At 41.8% G+C, this 17,795-nt stretch overlaps 1 protein-coding gene across 1 annotated transcript in view; it reads right to left on the reverse strand.

The window, feature by feature from the left end:
- Positions 1-17,795, reverse strand: part of LOC147361942 (ATP-binding cassette sub-family C member 4-like) — a 221,769-nt gene that overhangs the window by 117,470 nt on the left and 86,504 nt on the right. Inside the window, 6 exon segments of the mRNA XM_086330260.1 lie at positions 368-514; positions 2,586-2,680; positions 3,059-3,096; positions 3,899-4,039; positions 5,741-5,941; positions 11,285-11,381. Of these exon segments, the coding sequence (XP_086186386.1) occupies positions 368-514; positions 2,586-2,680; positions 3,059-3,096; positions 3,899-4,039; positions 5,741-5,941; positions 11,285-11,381 (719 nt within the window).

The raw sequence follows: 17,795 nt of genomic DNA on the forward strand, positions 1-17,795 counted from the left end.
AGACAACAACCTAGCTTAACACATATAACACAGCCAGCTTTTAGAAACTGGTCAACAATATTAAAATATATTTGCATCTAACATACGATATTTTATATGCCACACAACAAACAGGTTCTGAAATCATTCTGCAAAGTGAACATTTATCTTTACATACACAAAAAAATTGGAATAAAAACTTATATGCCCCTATATTCAGATTTTCTCTCATAAGAGAAAAATATCCGTAAAGCTTTTTGTAGAAAATGGATCAATATGCACAGGGATTTTCTTCTAAGTATCTCATCCATTTTCAAATATTAAATGTAATCAGGAACTAAATGCATTAATAAGGCATACTTACTGAGAAACTTGGTGTCTGACTTACCTATTGGATTTCTATCAAAGAACAGCATTGGAGCTCTGAAAATGGACTCCAACATTTTGTTGTGTAAAGTTTGTGAAGAATTAACAAGGACGTAGAATATCAACGTAGATCTTGTGATGCCGAAAAGGATTGTACCTACAGTTAGAACTGAAATAAAGTAACATCACTCAGCACAAGATCTCTGCCTTTCCTTCAATTATGTGAAAGCATGGCAGACAGTTTACAAAGATGTTATATGTTTTATTCTATAAATATGATTTATATATAAATTCACATATAGACTATAGAATAAAAATAAATATAATGAATTTTATAAGAGCTTAATATATTTACTAGATACATTTATAAAAAAGAATATACAAACAAGTATGTTCTCTTATTAGTAGAAACAACATGGGAAAAAAATTAGGTGTAAAATACAATTTCAGATTTCCCTAATCCAATTATAAGTACTAATAAAAACTCAGAAGAAAGAAAATGATAAAGAGTAGTATCTTCCTTTCTTCATATTTTGAATCTGATTATTTACAACATGTCCCAGAATCTAAAATTGAGAAATGCTTTGATAGCACAATGAATTAAAAGGGAATAGGAGAAATGACTTACCATTTCCTTATAAATGGTAAATGTATATGGAAATTTACTTCCATGTAAAGTAACTATTTCCATGCCCAAGCAGCTTTAAAGAGTATGAAAAGACCATATTAAGTTGCAAATGGACAACCTCTTAAATAATTGAATTGCAAGAAAACATGTACTATATTTTAACATGAGATAATTAGTTGAAATGAGCGAGTAATCTCTCACTGTTTTATAAAACAAAGCATTTGGAAATGAACATAATAACCTAAATTTATATTTTATTAATGACATAAATGAGCACCTGCTATGCATGCAAAAATGAAAAGAGCCCTCCTAACATCTCTTGAATTCACAATGCTAAAGAGAGTAGAGAAACCTCTGTAATAAACATTCCATCAAATATTTTGTTTTCCTCTTTAGCTGACACATCACTGTTATTTCAGCTTTGAAAGCCATTCCAATTCCTGAATTCCATCAATAGGCATTTGACTTAGCCTACTGGGCTTCCTTGGTGCCTCAGACAGTAATGAATCTGCCTGCAACGCATGAGACCTTGGTTCAATCCCTGGGTCGGGAAGATCTCCTGGAGTAGGAAATGGCAACCTACTCCAGTATTCTTGCCTGGAAAATTCCATGGACAGAGGAGCCTGGCAGGCTACAGGCCATGGGGTCACAAAAAGTCAGCCATGACTGAGCTACTAACACACCATCCTTTATGAATATACAACATAAGTCCTTCTTTTTTTCTTTATGTTCCCAAAGTTCATCAATTCAGAAGGTAAACAACTAATGGATTTACATTTCTTAGCAAGTGATCAACGTAATAAATACCAAATTTCTGACAAAGATAACACATTCTACCTCTGTAGAAAGCTTTTCTTTTCCCACAGGGTTTCCTGTTGGAATATATAATATTTTAGGTGAGGATTTCCTTTAAAAAATATCTAATGCTAAATATATTCTAAGCATTCCTGTGAAAACAGAGATCTGTGTTAGTATTAGCCAGGCAAGCCAGATGTTAATCAAATAGTTGAGGACACAATAATACTGTGATCTCAAGGTAAGAAAGAGAAGGATTTCTAATTTCTAGACACTGCATTTCTCCCTGCTTAACTTCTCTCTTAAGCAGTAAAACCCAAGAGATGAGGAGTGTGGTGAAGAGGAGTTTGCATACCTGTGAGGGAATAACACTTTTACTTGGGACACTTGCTGCCAGAGGATTTCATTCAGGATCAATAAAAGCCACAATTTATTCAGAAAGAATTGGAACAATCCAAACAACAGGATGGGAATCCATTTCTAATCCCCTTGCCCATTCATATAATGATGTAAGTTTTAGCTAAAACAACATATTATAACAGACAGTAGCACATATTTCCAGTGGCTGATTTTCTCAATATGCAATTCTGGTTTAACTACCAAAATCCAGTACAGAGCAAATTAAGAATCTTCATGCACTAGAAGAAAGAGTTCTCCTAGTAGATTTTCAAAATCATCATTCTAATTAATTCACGGAGTAAATGCGATTCAGACTCTTCATCTGTTAGGACATTACTGAATTACTCCTGGGAGCTCTAGCTGCTCATACAGGCTCCTAAATACCTCAGACTCTCATGTAACAGACCAGATGATTTACCTGAGTGAACTGTTAAGTACCAATCAGGATCAGGTATCTCAATTACCCTTCCTTTTCCATATTCCATGACATATAGGGTACTCTGTCCATTTGCCCTAAGGAACAGGGAAGAAAAAGAAAAAATATTATGCTCTAGATAGAATTTAGGTAAATAGCAAAAAACCTAATTTTGATTTAGGACATGTGTTTTACAGTGTAAAATGGTTCCCAGCTCACTGGGCCATGAGCCCATGTACCTTATAAAAATTCCATTTAAATCACAACTTTCAGCTCTCAAGATTGTGAGCAACCTGCTAAGGGTGAAATATGGGGAGAGTCTCACTCCACCAGCCAGAACTTTACTTCTTTTCCAGAGAAACTATGTGAGAGTCAGAAGAAGAATCTGAACAAGCCCCACCTATCCCCCCTGCTGTGGGAAAGTGAGGCTTCCTGTAGATTTCACAGCCCTTTGTGTCAGAGGAGTAATCACTCACCAGTATGCAAGCCACCAGTCCTGCAGGACATAGGCAACCTGGAGCAGGAAACAACAGTTACTCACACACTGACATCACTGAGCCTTCACACCCAGCTCACTAGGATGGGAGATAGAAAGGCTCCAGAACATGGAGACTGTCCTTCCCACTCAGGTCTGTACCAAGTCCATACCCTAGATGACCCACAGGTCAGGAGAGGGCAAGCTACATTTTAATATCTTTACAAGACATTCTTTTTCTTCCTAGAATCTCTCTGTTATATATAAACAACACCAGTAAGCCTCACTTATTTTCCTCACAGATTCATTCAATGCAAACCAAAATGGACTGCAAAGCATAATAACAACAGTGTAAAAGTCAGAATTTTTCAAAGAAAAAAGTTTGATAGGAACTGTGATGATCAAGTTTCTGTGTCAGCTTGACCAAGCCAGTCTCTAGTGGTTCAAACAAACACTTGTCTAGATGTTGCTGTGAAGGTGTTTTATGGATGTGGGTTCACGTCATCCTCAGAACTGAAGTAGAGGAGATCACCCTCAACACTGTGGTGGCCCTGTCCAGTCAGTCAAAGGCCTGAAGAGCAAAACCTGAGGCTTCCTGGAGGAGGAAGACACTGCCTCAAGACAGCAGGGTCAACTCCTGTCTGAGATTCCAGCCTGCAGACCTGCCTTTCTGATTTCACATTCACCAGCTAGATCCCACACCCTCATGAGCCAGTTCTCTGAAATAAATCTCTTAATATACATATTAAAATGATAATATTAATAAACAAAATAAATACAGTATCAACAATATATAAATACCAAGAAGAGGGGACAAACCAAAATAAATGTTCTTATTTACCTGAGCTGTGATGTTCACTAGAATAAGGAAAATGATGATAAACCAGTGAGTACCAGCTGTGAAATAATTCTCATAGGTCTTAAAACCAACTCTTCCAACTGAACGGTCCTCCAGTGGTAATGTAACTTGTATATTTTCAGTCTGGGAGGGAAAATAGCAGTGAAAACAAAATTTTAAGTAAGGAATCCCCAAATGTCAAAAGCTTACAATGCCCTCCACTATAAAGCTGTGGGGAAACAGACACATCTCATACACTCGTAGGAGTGCAGGATGGTCCGTTTCCTACAGAACAGGGTATGGGAATGTCTAGCCAAACCACATATGCATTTACCCTTGGGCCCAGCCATCCTACTCTCAGTAATCTATTAGAAATATCATATATGAAACGAGTCGCCAGTTCAGGTTCAATGCACGATACTGGATGCTTGGGGCTGGTGCACGGGACGACCCAGAGGGATGGTACGGGGATGGAAGAGGGAGGAGGGTTCAGAATGGGGAACACGTGTATACCTGTGGCGGATTCATGTTGATGTATGGCAAAACCAATACAATATTTTAAAGTTAAAAATAATAATAATAATAAAATAATAAAAAATAAAATAAAAAAATAGATGAACAACAAAGATGTACTATATAGCCCTGGGAACTCTGCTTAATATTTTTAATAACCTATATGGGAAAAGAACCTGTAATAAAATACATATAAATATATATAATTAAATATATATATGGAAAAAAAAGAAATAAGGACATCATTTGCATGAAATTATTCACTGTTGGGTGGCTTTGCAAAGTTGATCATGACTCTCAGCACAAGCAAAACTACCTGATTCAAGTACAAATGCAGGAGCTTCTTCCAAAATAATATACAAAATAATATGGCACTAACATATCCCTCTAAATGACATGTATCACTTCCAATGATAAAAACATAAAACATACTTGATGCTCAAAATCCTAGACAAACACAGTAAAATGTGTTCACACAGGAAGTTGAAATAATGTGAGTCTGGACAGCACAGGACAGCATATGACCCAAATCTATTTAGTTCCTGAATTTCAGGGAGTGATTCCTGAGTGTAGAAGGCGAGCAACTAATCTGAATATTTATTGGAATCATCCAGATTCCTGGATATTGTGGGCTTGGATACCAAGGATTACCCGTGTATGTTTTTAAGAGAGAGCTAGTGCTTTTCTTCATTTCTGTCTGTAGGACCTAGAATGCATTATAGAGTCACATGAACCAAAGATGTACTCAACTCTATGCTGAGCACTAGGCATTCAAGGTGAATACGATGTGGCTCTAGGTCTCAAAGGGTAATAAAAAAGGAAGACAAGAACTAACTCTAAAGAGTCTGGCCTACAACAAACGATCTGACAAAGGGGCAAAATATTACTATCAGTCACCTGCAGTGCCAGAATATTCCAACATATAGGAAAAGTAGCTGATTTAATGTGGTCACAGAAAAACTCAGTATAAGGGGGTCTTCACATTAAACCTCTGGATGCATAAGAGAAGTCAGGAGCCACCAGAGCAAGTAGGATGTAACTATGCTAAACTGATGAGTTCTCATATCAGTGTGAGCCACAAACAGCTGGAAATTCATAGCAGTGCACCCAAAACTGAGCTCCATAAGATTCTCCATCCCACACCCAAAGGAGAACACCAAGCAGGCTTGCTTCCTTCATGCTCTTCTAATTCTACCAATTCCATGGAATGAGGCTTGGAATCTTAGGATCTTCTTTGGGATAAACAAAGATGTCATGAGAGAAGCAGACTGAAGGTCCATGAGGCCACCAAGAGCAGACAAACCAAAGCAGGTTGCAGGATGAGAAACTTACATCTTGGTCCCCTGGAGCCGCATCTTTCAAGGAGTGTCTGGGAGACAATTGAGACTGAACTGAAGACTCGGAGATCAGAGTGGGAATTCCTGAACCTGGAGATGGTTCAGCCTCCTCATTCTCCTTCTTTAAAAGAATATCTTCAAAATCTATCCCAGGCTTTGGAAACTCAGCAAAAGTCCCCTTTTGCATAATTTTGCCCTAAAATAAAGAATTTGAGAGCAGTTCATTTGCATTTGATAATATTAATCCAATCTACATACTAAATAAGAAGAGTTAACCAGTCTTAAATTATTATTTTCTTAAGAAAATTATCTCTAGGTTTGGAATTCTGGTGAACAAATCTAATTCAGTTCAGTTCAGTCGCTCAGTCATGTCCGACTCTTTGCGATCCCATGGACTACAACATGCTGGGCCTTCCTGTCCACCACCAACTCCCGGAGCTTGCTCAAACTCATGTCTATCAAGTCAGTGATGCTATCCAACCATCTCATCCTCTGTCGTCTCCTTCTCCTGCCTTCAATCTTTTCCAGCATCAGGGTCTTTTCCAATGAGTCAGTTCTTCACATCAGGTGGCCAAAGTATTGGAGTTTCAGCTTCAGCATCAGTCCTTCCAATGAATATTCAGGACTGATTTCCTTCAGGATTGACTGGTTTGATCTCATTGCAGTCCAAGGGACTCTCAAGAGTCTTCTCCAGCACCACAGTTCAAAAGCATCAATTCTTCAGCACTCAGCTTTCCTTATGGTTCAACTCTTACATCCATATATGACTACTGGAAAAACCATAGCTTTGACTAGTTGGACCTTTGTCAGCAAAGTAATGTCTCTGCTTTTTAATATGCTGTCTAGATTGGTCATAGTTTTTCTTCCAAGTTGCGAAATGAGCATGGTGTTCACTGTCAAGCCCTATGCTAGGTGCTGGGGGATATGAAAGGAATGTGTGTTCATGTTTTAAAAATGGAGGCCATTGACATAACTACCATGGGAACTCAAGGAAGCTAAAATTACAGATGTGGGTAGAAGTATCAGAACAGTATTTTTTGACAACACAGAAATTGAGAGAAGCATCATGTAAAAATGCAAACAAACAGTTAATTGAGGAAGATATTCCAGGAAAGAAACTTAAGGCTGACACAGATGTGGCCACAGCACATCTCCAGAGGTAACAGTCTTTTATCAAATCTTCACAGACCATTGTTATAGTATCATGTGCCCCACTGGGAGAAAGACATGTAGGAACCAGCCCTAGACAGAGACCCCATGAGCTTTATCTTCCTGGTCTTTACCACTTCTCCACAAATGCAGGAAGTTCCCAACTGAAAATTCAATATTCCGCCTGCCAAAGTATTTAAATAAAGAGGCCATGAGACTGAGGTGGCTCTAAATCCTTGACCTCCTATGCCAGCAAACCAACACCTAAGAACCAATGCACTCATATCTAACAAAAAAAAAAAGCAAAAACAAAACTTAAGAACAACCAGTCACAAGCAGTCAACCAGGTATCCTCTACTCAGGCAACTGTTGAAGTTACAGTCAATCTAATCATTTTCTTTGAACACATGTGACACATCATTGCAGTTTTCCTCCCTTTGTTATTGTTGTTCCGTTGCTCAGTCATGTCCAGTTCTTTGTGACTCCATGGACTGCAGTACACCAGGCTTCCCTGTTCTTCACTTATCTCCCTGAGTTTGCTCAAATTCATGTCCATTGAGTTGATGATGCCATCCAACCATCTCATCCTCATCCCTCTCTTACAAAGTCATATAAAATAATGTGCAGATGTCTTCACTATATTCTGACCCCAGGAAATAAGACTCAGCTCTTTCACTCAGTGTCAAACAAAATATAAGGGAAAAAAATCACTGGATGCAAAACTAAATAGAGGAGGGCATCTCTGGTTAAGGCAGGTCAGATGGAAGAAGGTGCCCCAGGACCCTAGCTGGGACCTCTCTCACCCTATCTCCTGAAGTGGTCCATTGTGAGCAACTCAATGAACCATTTGGGTACCGTCTATTCTACAGAGTTAGAAAATTATTCAGGATATACTGTGCCTTGTTCCACTTGGGAGGCAAAATTCAAGGGCTTTATTTAATTAAATTATCATTTTCTACATAGTACTTATAAGACACACAAGGAAACAAGTAGTGGTATAAGGATAGCAATTTCACTGAGCAGCCAAGCAGACACTCCGAGAGGTTGAGAGGGCAACCATTCCCTTTCTGCTGTTAGAGAGGAACCAGACAAAGAGTAAGGATGGACCCCAACTGATCCAGGGGTGCTCACATGTGGACAAATAGTTGTTCTGATAGCACTAAAATGGGGGTAGTGTCCTCAAAAGAAGCAATAAGGGACCCTGGTATGGACCTAACAAAAGCAGAAGATATTAAGAAGAAGTGGCAAATACACAGAAGAACTGTACAAAAAACATCTTCACAACCAAGATAATCACAATGGTGTGATCACTCACCTAGAGCCAGACATCCTGGAATGTGAAGTCAAGTGGGCCTTAGGAAGCATCTCTATGAACAAAGCTAGTGGAGGTGATGGAATTCCAGTTGAGCTATTTCAAATCCTAAAAGATGATGCTGTGAAAGTGTTGCACTCAATATGTCAGCAAATTTGGAAAACTCAGCAGTGGCCACAGGACTGGAAAAGGTCAGTTTTCATTCCAATCTCAAAGAAAGGCAATGCCAAAGAATGCTCAAACTAGGTACTCATCTCACACACTAGTAAAGTAATGCTCAAAATTCTCCAAGCCAGGCTTCAGCAATATGTGAACCATGAACTTCCAGATGTTCAAGCTGGTTTTAGAAAAGGCAGAGGAACCAGAGATCAAATTGCCAACATCTGCTGGACCATCGAAAAAGCAAGAGAGTTCCAGAAAAACATCCATTTCTGCTTTATTGACTATGCCAAAGCCTTTGACTGTGTGGATCACAATAAACTGTGGAAAATTCTGAAAGAGATGGGAATACCAGACCACCTGACCTGCCTTTTGAGAAACCTATATGCAGTTCAGGAAACAACAGTTAGAAGTGGACATGGAACAACAGACTGGTTCCAAATAGGAAAAGGGGTACATCAAGGCTATATATGGTCACCCTGCTTATTTAACTTACATGCAGAGTACATCATGAGAAACGCTGGGCTGGAGGAGGCACAAGCTGGAATCAAGATTGCCGGGAGAAATATTAATAACCTCAGATATGCAGATGACACCACCCTCATGGCAGAAAGTGAAGAGGAACTAAAAAGCCTCTTGATGAAAGTGAAAGTGGAGAGTGAAAAAGTTGGCTTAAAACTCAACATTCAGAAAACTAAGATCATGGCATCTGGTCCCATCACTTCATGGGAAATAGATGGGGAAACAGTGGAAACAGTGTCAGACTTTATTTTTGGGTGCTCCAAAATCACTGAAGATAGTGATTGCAGCCATGAAATTAAAAGACACTTACTCCTTGGAAGGAAAGTTATGACCGACCTAGATAGCATATTCAAAAGCAGAGACATTACTTTGCCAACAAAGGTCCATCTAGTCAAGGCTATGGTTTTTCCAGTAGTCATGTATGGATGTGAGAGTTGGACTGTGAAGAAAGCTGAGTACCGAAGAATTGATGCTTTTGAACTGTGGTGTTGCAGAAGACTCTTGAGAGTCCCTTGGACTGCAAGGAGATTCAACCAGTCCATCCTAAGGAGATCAGTCCTGGATGTTCATTGGAAGGACTGATGCTGAAACTCCAATACTTTGGCCACCTGATACCAACTGACTCATTGGAAAAGACCCTGATGCTGGGAAAGATTGAAGGCAGGAGGAGAAGGGGACAACAGAGGATGAGATGGCTGGATGGCATCACCGACTCAATGGACATGAGTTTATGTGGACTCCAGGAGTTGGTGATGGACAGGGAGGCCTGGCTTGCTGCAGTCCATGGGGTCACAAGGAGTCAGACACAACTGAGCAACTGAACTGACTGACCAAGGGCCTGTAGAACAGACAAGGGGTAATGATGGAGGTGATGATGCCCAGAGACAAAAAAGACAATGTCTGAAGCATCAAACAACCAGTAAGCCTGAAATATTCTCACTAATCTCCATCCCATCCCCAGCCATGCTCGGAGTTGGGGTTGATTGGTAGCCCTCCAAAAAGTAAGTTCAAGCCCTAAACATGATGCCTGTGAACATGATCTTATTTGCATTCAGTGTCTTTGTAGATGTAATGAAGATGTAATGAAGTTAAGATGAGGTCACATTGGAACAGGGTGACCTTAGATCTTATGAGACTGTCCTTATAAAAAGAGACTCAGGGGGATAATGGCCATGTGACATCATAGGCAGAGACCACAGTGCTGCAGCTGGAAGCCAAGGAACCCAAGGAAGGCTGGTGAACACCCCAGGCTGGAAGGAAGTATTCTGCCCTGCAGCTTTCAGGGAGAGCACGGCCCTGCCAGCGCCTGGATTTGGGACTTGCAGCCTTCAGAACAGGGAGACAGTAAACTCCTGCTGTTTTAAGTCACCCAGTTTGCAGTGCTTTGTTATGGCAGCTATAGAAACTGGTACTCTAGACTGAGCCCACACTTCTGTCTCCTCAACTTTACTAAGACTCCTAACTGCCTCTGCTATCGCCCCTCCAGTGACCATTGGAGGAATCTCTTAACTCCAACATCACATCACTCTGTTCTGAACCATCCAAGGCTTCCATCCCACTTCCAGTCCTCTGCCCACTGCTCGGAGACCAGCTCCCTCCATGTCCCACTTCTCATTCTCCTCAGCCATGTTGGGCTTCCTGTCGTTCCTCCAACCTGGCAGGTCAGCTCCTTCCTTAGGACCCCTGCCTCAGACCCCCTCCCCCAAGTGTTGCATGGCCCCCACCTTCATGTCACTGAGATCCCATGAGGCACCAGCTCCTCAAGGAGACAGCCAGGATGTCACCCTCTTTGTCACATCCATCCCCATAAGAACAGGAGCTCCATGAAGGCAGGGCCTTGTCCTCCTGCTGCACAGGCTCCCATACATATTGGGCACATAGAGGCCTGGGCAGGGAGACAGCAACTGGCCATACCCACAGAGTGGGCGTCTCTGACTCAGGTGCTTGGCTACCCAACTTTGCTTCTAGTGTTAATGCAAGATCCTCGTTAGGTAAATTGTGCTTGACAATCACATGGATACAAACAGATCTCAGCAGCTCTAATTTCCAAGTTAAAAACTTTGACTTAAGTTGTAGAAGGGGAAAACAGAAGTTATAAATAAAATAGCATCATTATCCTTGACAAATTTCACTAGAACAGTAATATTTCAGTAGTCCTGTGGTAGCACTCCTATATGCTTTAGTGTTTATGTGGCTTCGAGTTTAATAGTGACACTTTACAGGTCTTTGGATTGATCTTCAAAGACATAAATAATATCAGCTCTGAGAAGAAGAGGGAGTTAAATTGAGGTAGAAGAGGACATTTACCATGAATCCAAGGAGAGTGACCTGCTGGGAGGTCTGGCCTTCAACATGCCTGAGTGCTAGCAATTTCACAGGCTTCTAGAAACTACTTACATCTTTCAGTATCAGAATCTGACTTGCATCCTTTAGGTACTGCAGCTGATGAGTCACTAAGATTGTGATCTTCTCCTTCAAGGCCTGATGAATACACCTACAAATGTAAAAGGTACAGTATGAAAATGCACATTAGTGGGGGTGCTCCAAACTGAAAACACATATTCTGAAAACATAATGAGACAAAAACAACACAGCAAAGGTCTACAGTTTAAATAAAAAGTAAACAATACAAATTAAATACAAATATGTCAATGATCCTGAGTAGGTCCTCAAATTTATCAGCAACAAATGTGAACCCAACTCCACTAAAAAAAATTCTAAAAAACAGTCCAGTGAAGGAGGCACTTGCTATATTTTTTTCTAAAAACTCAGCTTAACAATAATTTACATTTCATAATGAAAAATAATTGAGCAATACTGAGATTCCAAAACTTGACTGAACTTAATATTTTATCATTATGTGGGAATGGGAAAAGAGGCATCTATGTTGCATAAAAACGTGTGCATTTTCCTTAGACAATTTTCTAGGGGATTATTTATGATTTATGATATACACATTAACAACAAAAAATTAATAGAATCTTGGTAACATTTGCTAGAGTGCGTTTTCTAGATACTTCTTCCCACATAATATTAAACAGAAAATGAATGCCAATGTGACCTCCATCAGGCTCTACAACAGTCCCAGTCCCATGCAGGAAGCCAGTCTTCCTTCATAAGGACTGAACACCTTCCAAATATGAAAATGAAAGACAGAATTCAGATGGCCCAAATCACAATGGAAATCATCCAACGGCCAAAAGACACACCAGTTCTCTTACCTAAGACCCTTGTATGATCAGGCCACCCAAATGGCTCTTCTCTTACTGTCTATACATCCCCTGCTCTACCAGTGTCTGCTTCACCTACACCTACTTACATGACTGACCTTCCTATATGCTTGTCCCAGGGCCCAGATAATGATGGCTCTAGCTTCAGATCACAACCCTCCACGATGCTTGTCAAAGGGGCAAAAGGGACATGACCCTCTGCTGGTTTTCATGGTAACCAATGGCCCAACCTGACATCAACTTCCCCTATAACAGGTAATCTACCCCCTCCCCTTCCCCCTTCCCCTGGGAGTGAAGACTACCACCATGTCCTGTTCCAATGTGGGCCCCAAACAATAGGATGTCCTTCCAGGATTTCCTTTGCATATGTAAGTCAGCCCTAATCATTAAACCATATGTGTGTCTGTCACTGATTCTGGGCTCTTTCTTAAGTCTAACCTAGGCAAGTAGAGGCCTGGCAGGCCTGAAAGGCCAACAACCTCCCTCAGTATCCAACCTTCAGTGTGTTTTTACAGTAACTTCTCCAACTGCTTCACATTTAATGCAGACCCCTAGGAACTCAGCCCCAGTCTCATCCCACAAGGTCCACAACCCCTCCAGGGAAGCAAGTAGCTGGATTTGGGGCCCTGGTGACCATAGTCAGGGCTGCAAGCAGGTACTCTGGGTGCCCAAGTCCCTCACAGAGCAAATCTCAGGAACCTGGGCCAGAGCTCAGCCAGTGAGTGAGTCAGATGGAGAGTGTGAAGGCAGAAGACTGCAGCTCAGTCCCTCTCATGAGCCTGATGTCGGATGAGTTACAAAACCTCAGTTTCTTCATCTCAAAACAAGGCCAAGGACAACTCACCCACCAGTTCAAACCACCAATCCACTCAGTAAATGTCAGCCCCCTTCTCCAGTCCTCCCTAACCATGAGCAGTCATGTGCTTTGGACTCATGACAGAAAAGTCCTAAGGGGACACTCTGAACACTGGGTCTGTGATCAGAAGCAAAACCCCAGGATGTAGACACATACACCATTGCTTCATTAAGTCCAAAAGGGTTCATTTTTCCCTTTGACATGTCTTATTTCAGCATTTGTATCTAAGATTCCTGAGTAAACCTCTTCAGACTTAGTATTAAAGCTTTTAATGGAATTATTTCTCCTTAATTCATAATACTTGCCAACAGTCACTGAAGGCAGGTGTTAATCAAATCTGATGTGTTTCTATGTCCAAGATGGAGCAACCCAAAAATGGTAAAATGTTTGCTTCCTAACATTCCATCAGAGATGAAGTAATATAAATAATTGCAACAAAGTGGCCAATTAATGACTTTGAATTTTTCCTAAATAATGCTTTTTATCCATCTCTAAGAAGATAGTCTATTTTTCAAGTTTCAGAGTAAAGATTTCCAACTTATGTCATAAATATGAGTGATTCAGAAACAAGTTAACTGTTAATTCTATATAAGGGCTGTGTTAATTCTATTTATTGGGTTGGCCACAAAGTTCTTTTGAGTTTTTCCATAACATCTTATGGGAAAACCCAACTATATAGGGGCTGTGTTAAGAGGAGACACATTCCATGGTACAAGGGATACAAATAATTCAGAATCCAGACCTTCATCCATTCAATCAGCAGAGGTTTACTGAGGTGCCACTCCCTTGACTTATATTGCAGGTCAAGAAACCAGACATTACTTTGCACCATGTAGAAAGGGGATACACTAAATGAGTATAGGAAAAGTACTATCAGGCCATGATGTGTGCTCTGAAGAAAAAGCAAGGGGGCTGCTGTCTTAGATGGGAAGACATGGGAGCCCTGAGACTCTCTGGGGAAATATCCCTGGAAGAAGGCACAGCAGGTGCAGGGGTCTGGGACAGAACATGCTGGGCTGAGGCACCTTCCTGCAATCACAGCTTCTAGGGGTGGGTAGATTCATAAATGGTCAAGTGCACCCACTGAGAGCTGTGGGAAGACAGAAGGCACCGGCACCCCCTGGAGGAGGGGGAGTGAATGGCAGGTCCTGTCTTCCATCTTCTTTCTGTGTCCTGGCACACTGCTCCCTGGCTCTGGGACAGACGGGCCAGTATGTATAGACAGCGGTGAGAAAGGACCCCCACAAAGCCAACACAGTGGAATACTGAATAGGTGTGGGGAAGAGCTGGAAAGGCTGATGGGGGCAGATGGCAAAGAAGCCTTTTCTCTGAGGACCTGGAGTTGCTTCCTGAACATGGAGGGTATGGGAGGGGAGAGCAGGGGAAGGTCTATGAAGGGCTGGAGCAGGAAGGTGAGCTGTATAGACAGCAGCATGGGAGTCTGATCAGGACAGACCTGAAAAGCTGATGACGCAGGTGGCAGGGGTCTGGTGATGTGGGGCTGAACCAGGAGAGGTTCCATGGCTGAACCCAAGTGAGACTGTATCAGTTCATCTAAGGACTCTCACCTTCTATAGGTAATAGAACCCACTTAATCATCACAAAATATAGTTATAAAAATCACAAACATTAGTAACCTGGTATATATTAATATATTCATGACTAAAGGAAGCTGATAATAGCAAGTAGAAGTGTGATTCATTCACTTTTTATAGAAAATATTCACCACGACTAAGCTTCAACACAACCACAGTCTCTCATAGCATATTGTTCCGTCCAATTGCCCAACTCATTGAGAACATTCTCAGTCGCTGTTGAGTGATTTCCTAAATTGCCTTTGTGATCCCTGTCCTAAGTTTCCCCAGAGAATGTGGTTCTGATTAGTATACAAGCCTTAACAAGCTTGCTTCTATAAAGTGTACATACAAGGTCATTAAACCCAAAGGTTGGAGAGGACTTTAGAAACATATTATAAACACCTCACCTTTATAAACACCTGAGAGAGTTTTTGTGTTCAGCACACTGATACATGGAAATCAATAAACTTTCCCTTCCCCTGCCTGTGACACAGACACAAGAGCCAGCAGAAACTGCTCTTGCAGTGATGGGGAACTTGTGCAGATGCACACAAGACAGGGTAGCAGACACTTGCAAGTTCAGGGTGGAGCACTGGGAACAGGGAGGCTGAGCTACTCATGATGCCACAAGAGTGGGGGTTGGAAATGCCTATCTCAATACTAGTGTCCCATCACTGAACTCATGACAAGCCACAAGTCACTTCCTAAGGGAAAAGTCATCAGTGAAAGTGTTGGTCACTCAGTTGTGTCTGACTCTTTGCAACCCCATGGCCTATAGCCCGCCAGGACCTTCTGTCCATGAGGATTCTCCAGGCAAGAATAGTGCCATGCCCTCCTCCAGGGGATCTTCTTGAACCAGGGATTGAACCCAGGTCTCCTGCATTGCAGGCAGATTCTTTACCATCTGAGCCACTAGGTGCTTTAAATAAGAGAAAATTTATCAAATGACAATCAAAAGAGAATGGGAAAGGGGGCGGGGGGTCAGATCAGAGAGTGGGAGGCCATGCCATGTGTCAGCTGCCCCGCTCTCTTTTGTTCTGAAAGACTCAATGCTAATGTGTAATTTTTGTGAGTGGTAAAATATACATAACATGAAATTTACATTTTAACTATTTTTTGTGCATACAGCTCAATGGCATTAAGTACATTCACATCACTGTGTAACCATCACCACCATCCATCTCCAGAGCTCTTTCATCGCCCCAACACTAAGCACCTTTCACATACAGCCTTCAGTGGTACCTGCCTCATGACCCCTGCTTAATGGATGTGGAATCCCAACTCCTCATATCCAGAGCTCAGAGCTCCTCACATATCTCTCTCACTCACTCCACTGATCTGCTTAAGTCTCTTTACTTTGCTATTTAGGACTTGCTGTGAATGAATTCTGTCCCCCCAAAAATTCATATGATGGCTCATTGACCACCAGAACCTTAGAATCTGGTGACAGAATCTTTAAAGAGGTAACTGTTACCCTTAATTAGAGTGGGCCTAATCCAATCTGACCGGTGTCCTTAGAAGAGGACACTAAGACATAAGGACAGAAACACAGGGATGTGCATGAAAAGAGGGAGGACCATGTCCGAGGACACAGCAAGGAAGATGTCATCGGAAGATAAGGAAAAGGTCTAAGGAGAAACCAAACTGCCCACACCTTGATCATGAGAGTTTAGCCTTTAGAACTGTGAGAAAATGAATCTCTATTATTTACACACTGCTCCCCCAACGCTGTCATCTCTGACAGCCTGCTGTGACTGAATGTTTGTGTCCTCAAAATACATACATTGAAACCCAATCCCCACTGTGAAAGTACTGGAGATGGGGCCATTGGGAGGTGACAGGTCATGAGGGTGGAGTCTACCTGAATGGGACTAGTGCCTTTATAAAAGGGACCCACACAGCTCCCTCACCCCTTCCACCATATGAGGACACAGCAATTGGGTCCTCACCAGACACCAAATTTGCCAACACCCTCACCTTTGACTTGCTCGGGTTCTGGTCTCTGTGAGAGCAGCCTGGACAGACACAGCCCCAGCAAACTAACACAGGACCTGACAGCGAGAATTCCCAAACAGCTTCTCTCTGCTGTACAACCCGCCTCCTCCAGGCAAGGACATGCCTTCTGTTCTCACAGCCTCGCTTCCTGTGCTTCTACTCTTCCTTCAGCAAAGAGAACTGGGTCATCTTCTCAACCTCCACATATATACCCAGCCTGCACGCCCCCAGGGCACTTCCTGCCCAGCTCGGAGCACAGGGAGCTTTCCAACATCCACTTCCATTCAGCACTTACTATCCTGTATAGAAACCCCTAAACCCTGTCTCAGCTGACTTTTGCCAGGCATCTGTCTTAACAAGCTCCACAATGAGACAGGTTCCTAAGAGGCTGAAATGAGAGCTGGGCATCCTAAGTCTCCCTTACGCTGCCCAGTGTGGGTCCTTCCCCTCTCCTGGCTCTCCGTCCTCCTTGTAAACTAAGAGGTTTCCTGCAGTAGCATCTGCAAGGGCACTGATCTCAGTGCACACAACATGGAGTTAATAAGTGCAGCTGGAAGGCTTGTTGGCCTTAACAAGGTGGACAACAGCAAGGTAAGCAACCATGGGGTAGATGTGGATGCTGTTTTAGCAAAAGCAAGCTCATGCGGCTTTCAAAAAGCCCAGTCTAGACTCCATCAGAGGCTTCAGTCAGCATGTATTAGGACACATTATTCACAAAAAAAGCATAAGAGTTGTTATACTTCAGTCATTCTGTGGCCAGGCAAGAGCAATTTGTACTCCAGAAACACAAAAATGAGAGTCAAGATTTCCACCAGATTCTACATCTCTAGTTCCACATTCAAGCTAACCCTACGTCATGGGTCTAAGTATTAATTCAAGTAAGCATCCATGAAGCAACGCTAAACCATTAAATTCATGCTTAGATGTGGAATAAGTTAGTCTTAATTCTAGGCCTTATTAAGAATTTCCAAACCTACAGAATAATAAGCATAAACCAACAGAGCCTTTCTATAGAAGCCCTGTGTCAGTACCGAAAATTTTGCTTCTAATGTGCCTTAAACACATGATAGAGAAAAGGGACTGACACTAAGTACTAGATTCCTGGGTCCAACTCTGTGATTTAAAAACCATTCATCATCTTTCTTATTTCAAGGCTCTGGACCCATCACAGTGTCTGATTATCAACTGCAGGTCACAGGGAAATCTCTCACCTATTCCTCACTCCCTAAAGCACAGACCCCACTGTCCTT

The sequence above is a fragment of the Bos grunniens genome, chromosome 12 (genome assembly GCF_055505025.1).
Source record: "Bos grunniens cultivar Pamir isolate PY7600 chromosome 12, Bosgru_T2T1.0, whole genome shotgun sequence".
Classification (NCBI taxonomy): domain Eukaryota; kingdom Metazoa; phylum Chordata; class Mammalia; order Artiodactyla; family Bovidae; genus Bos; species Bos grunniens.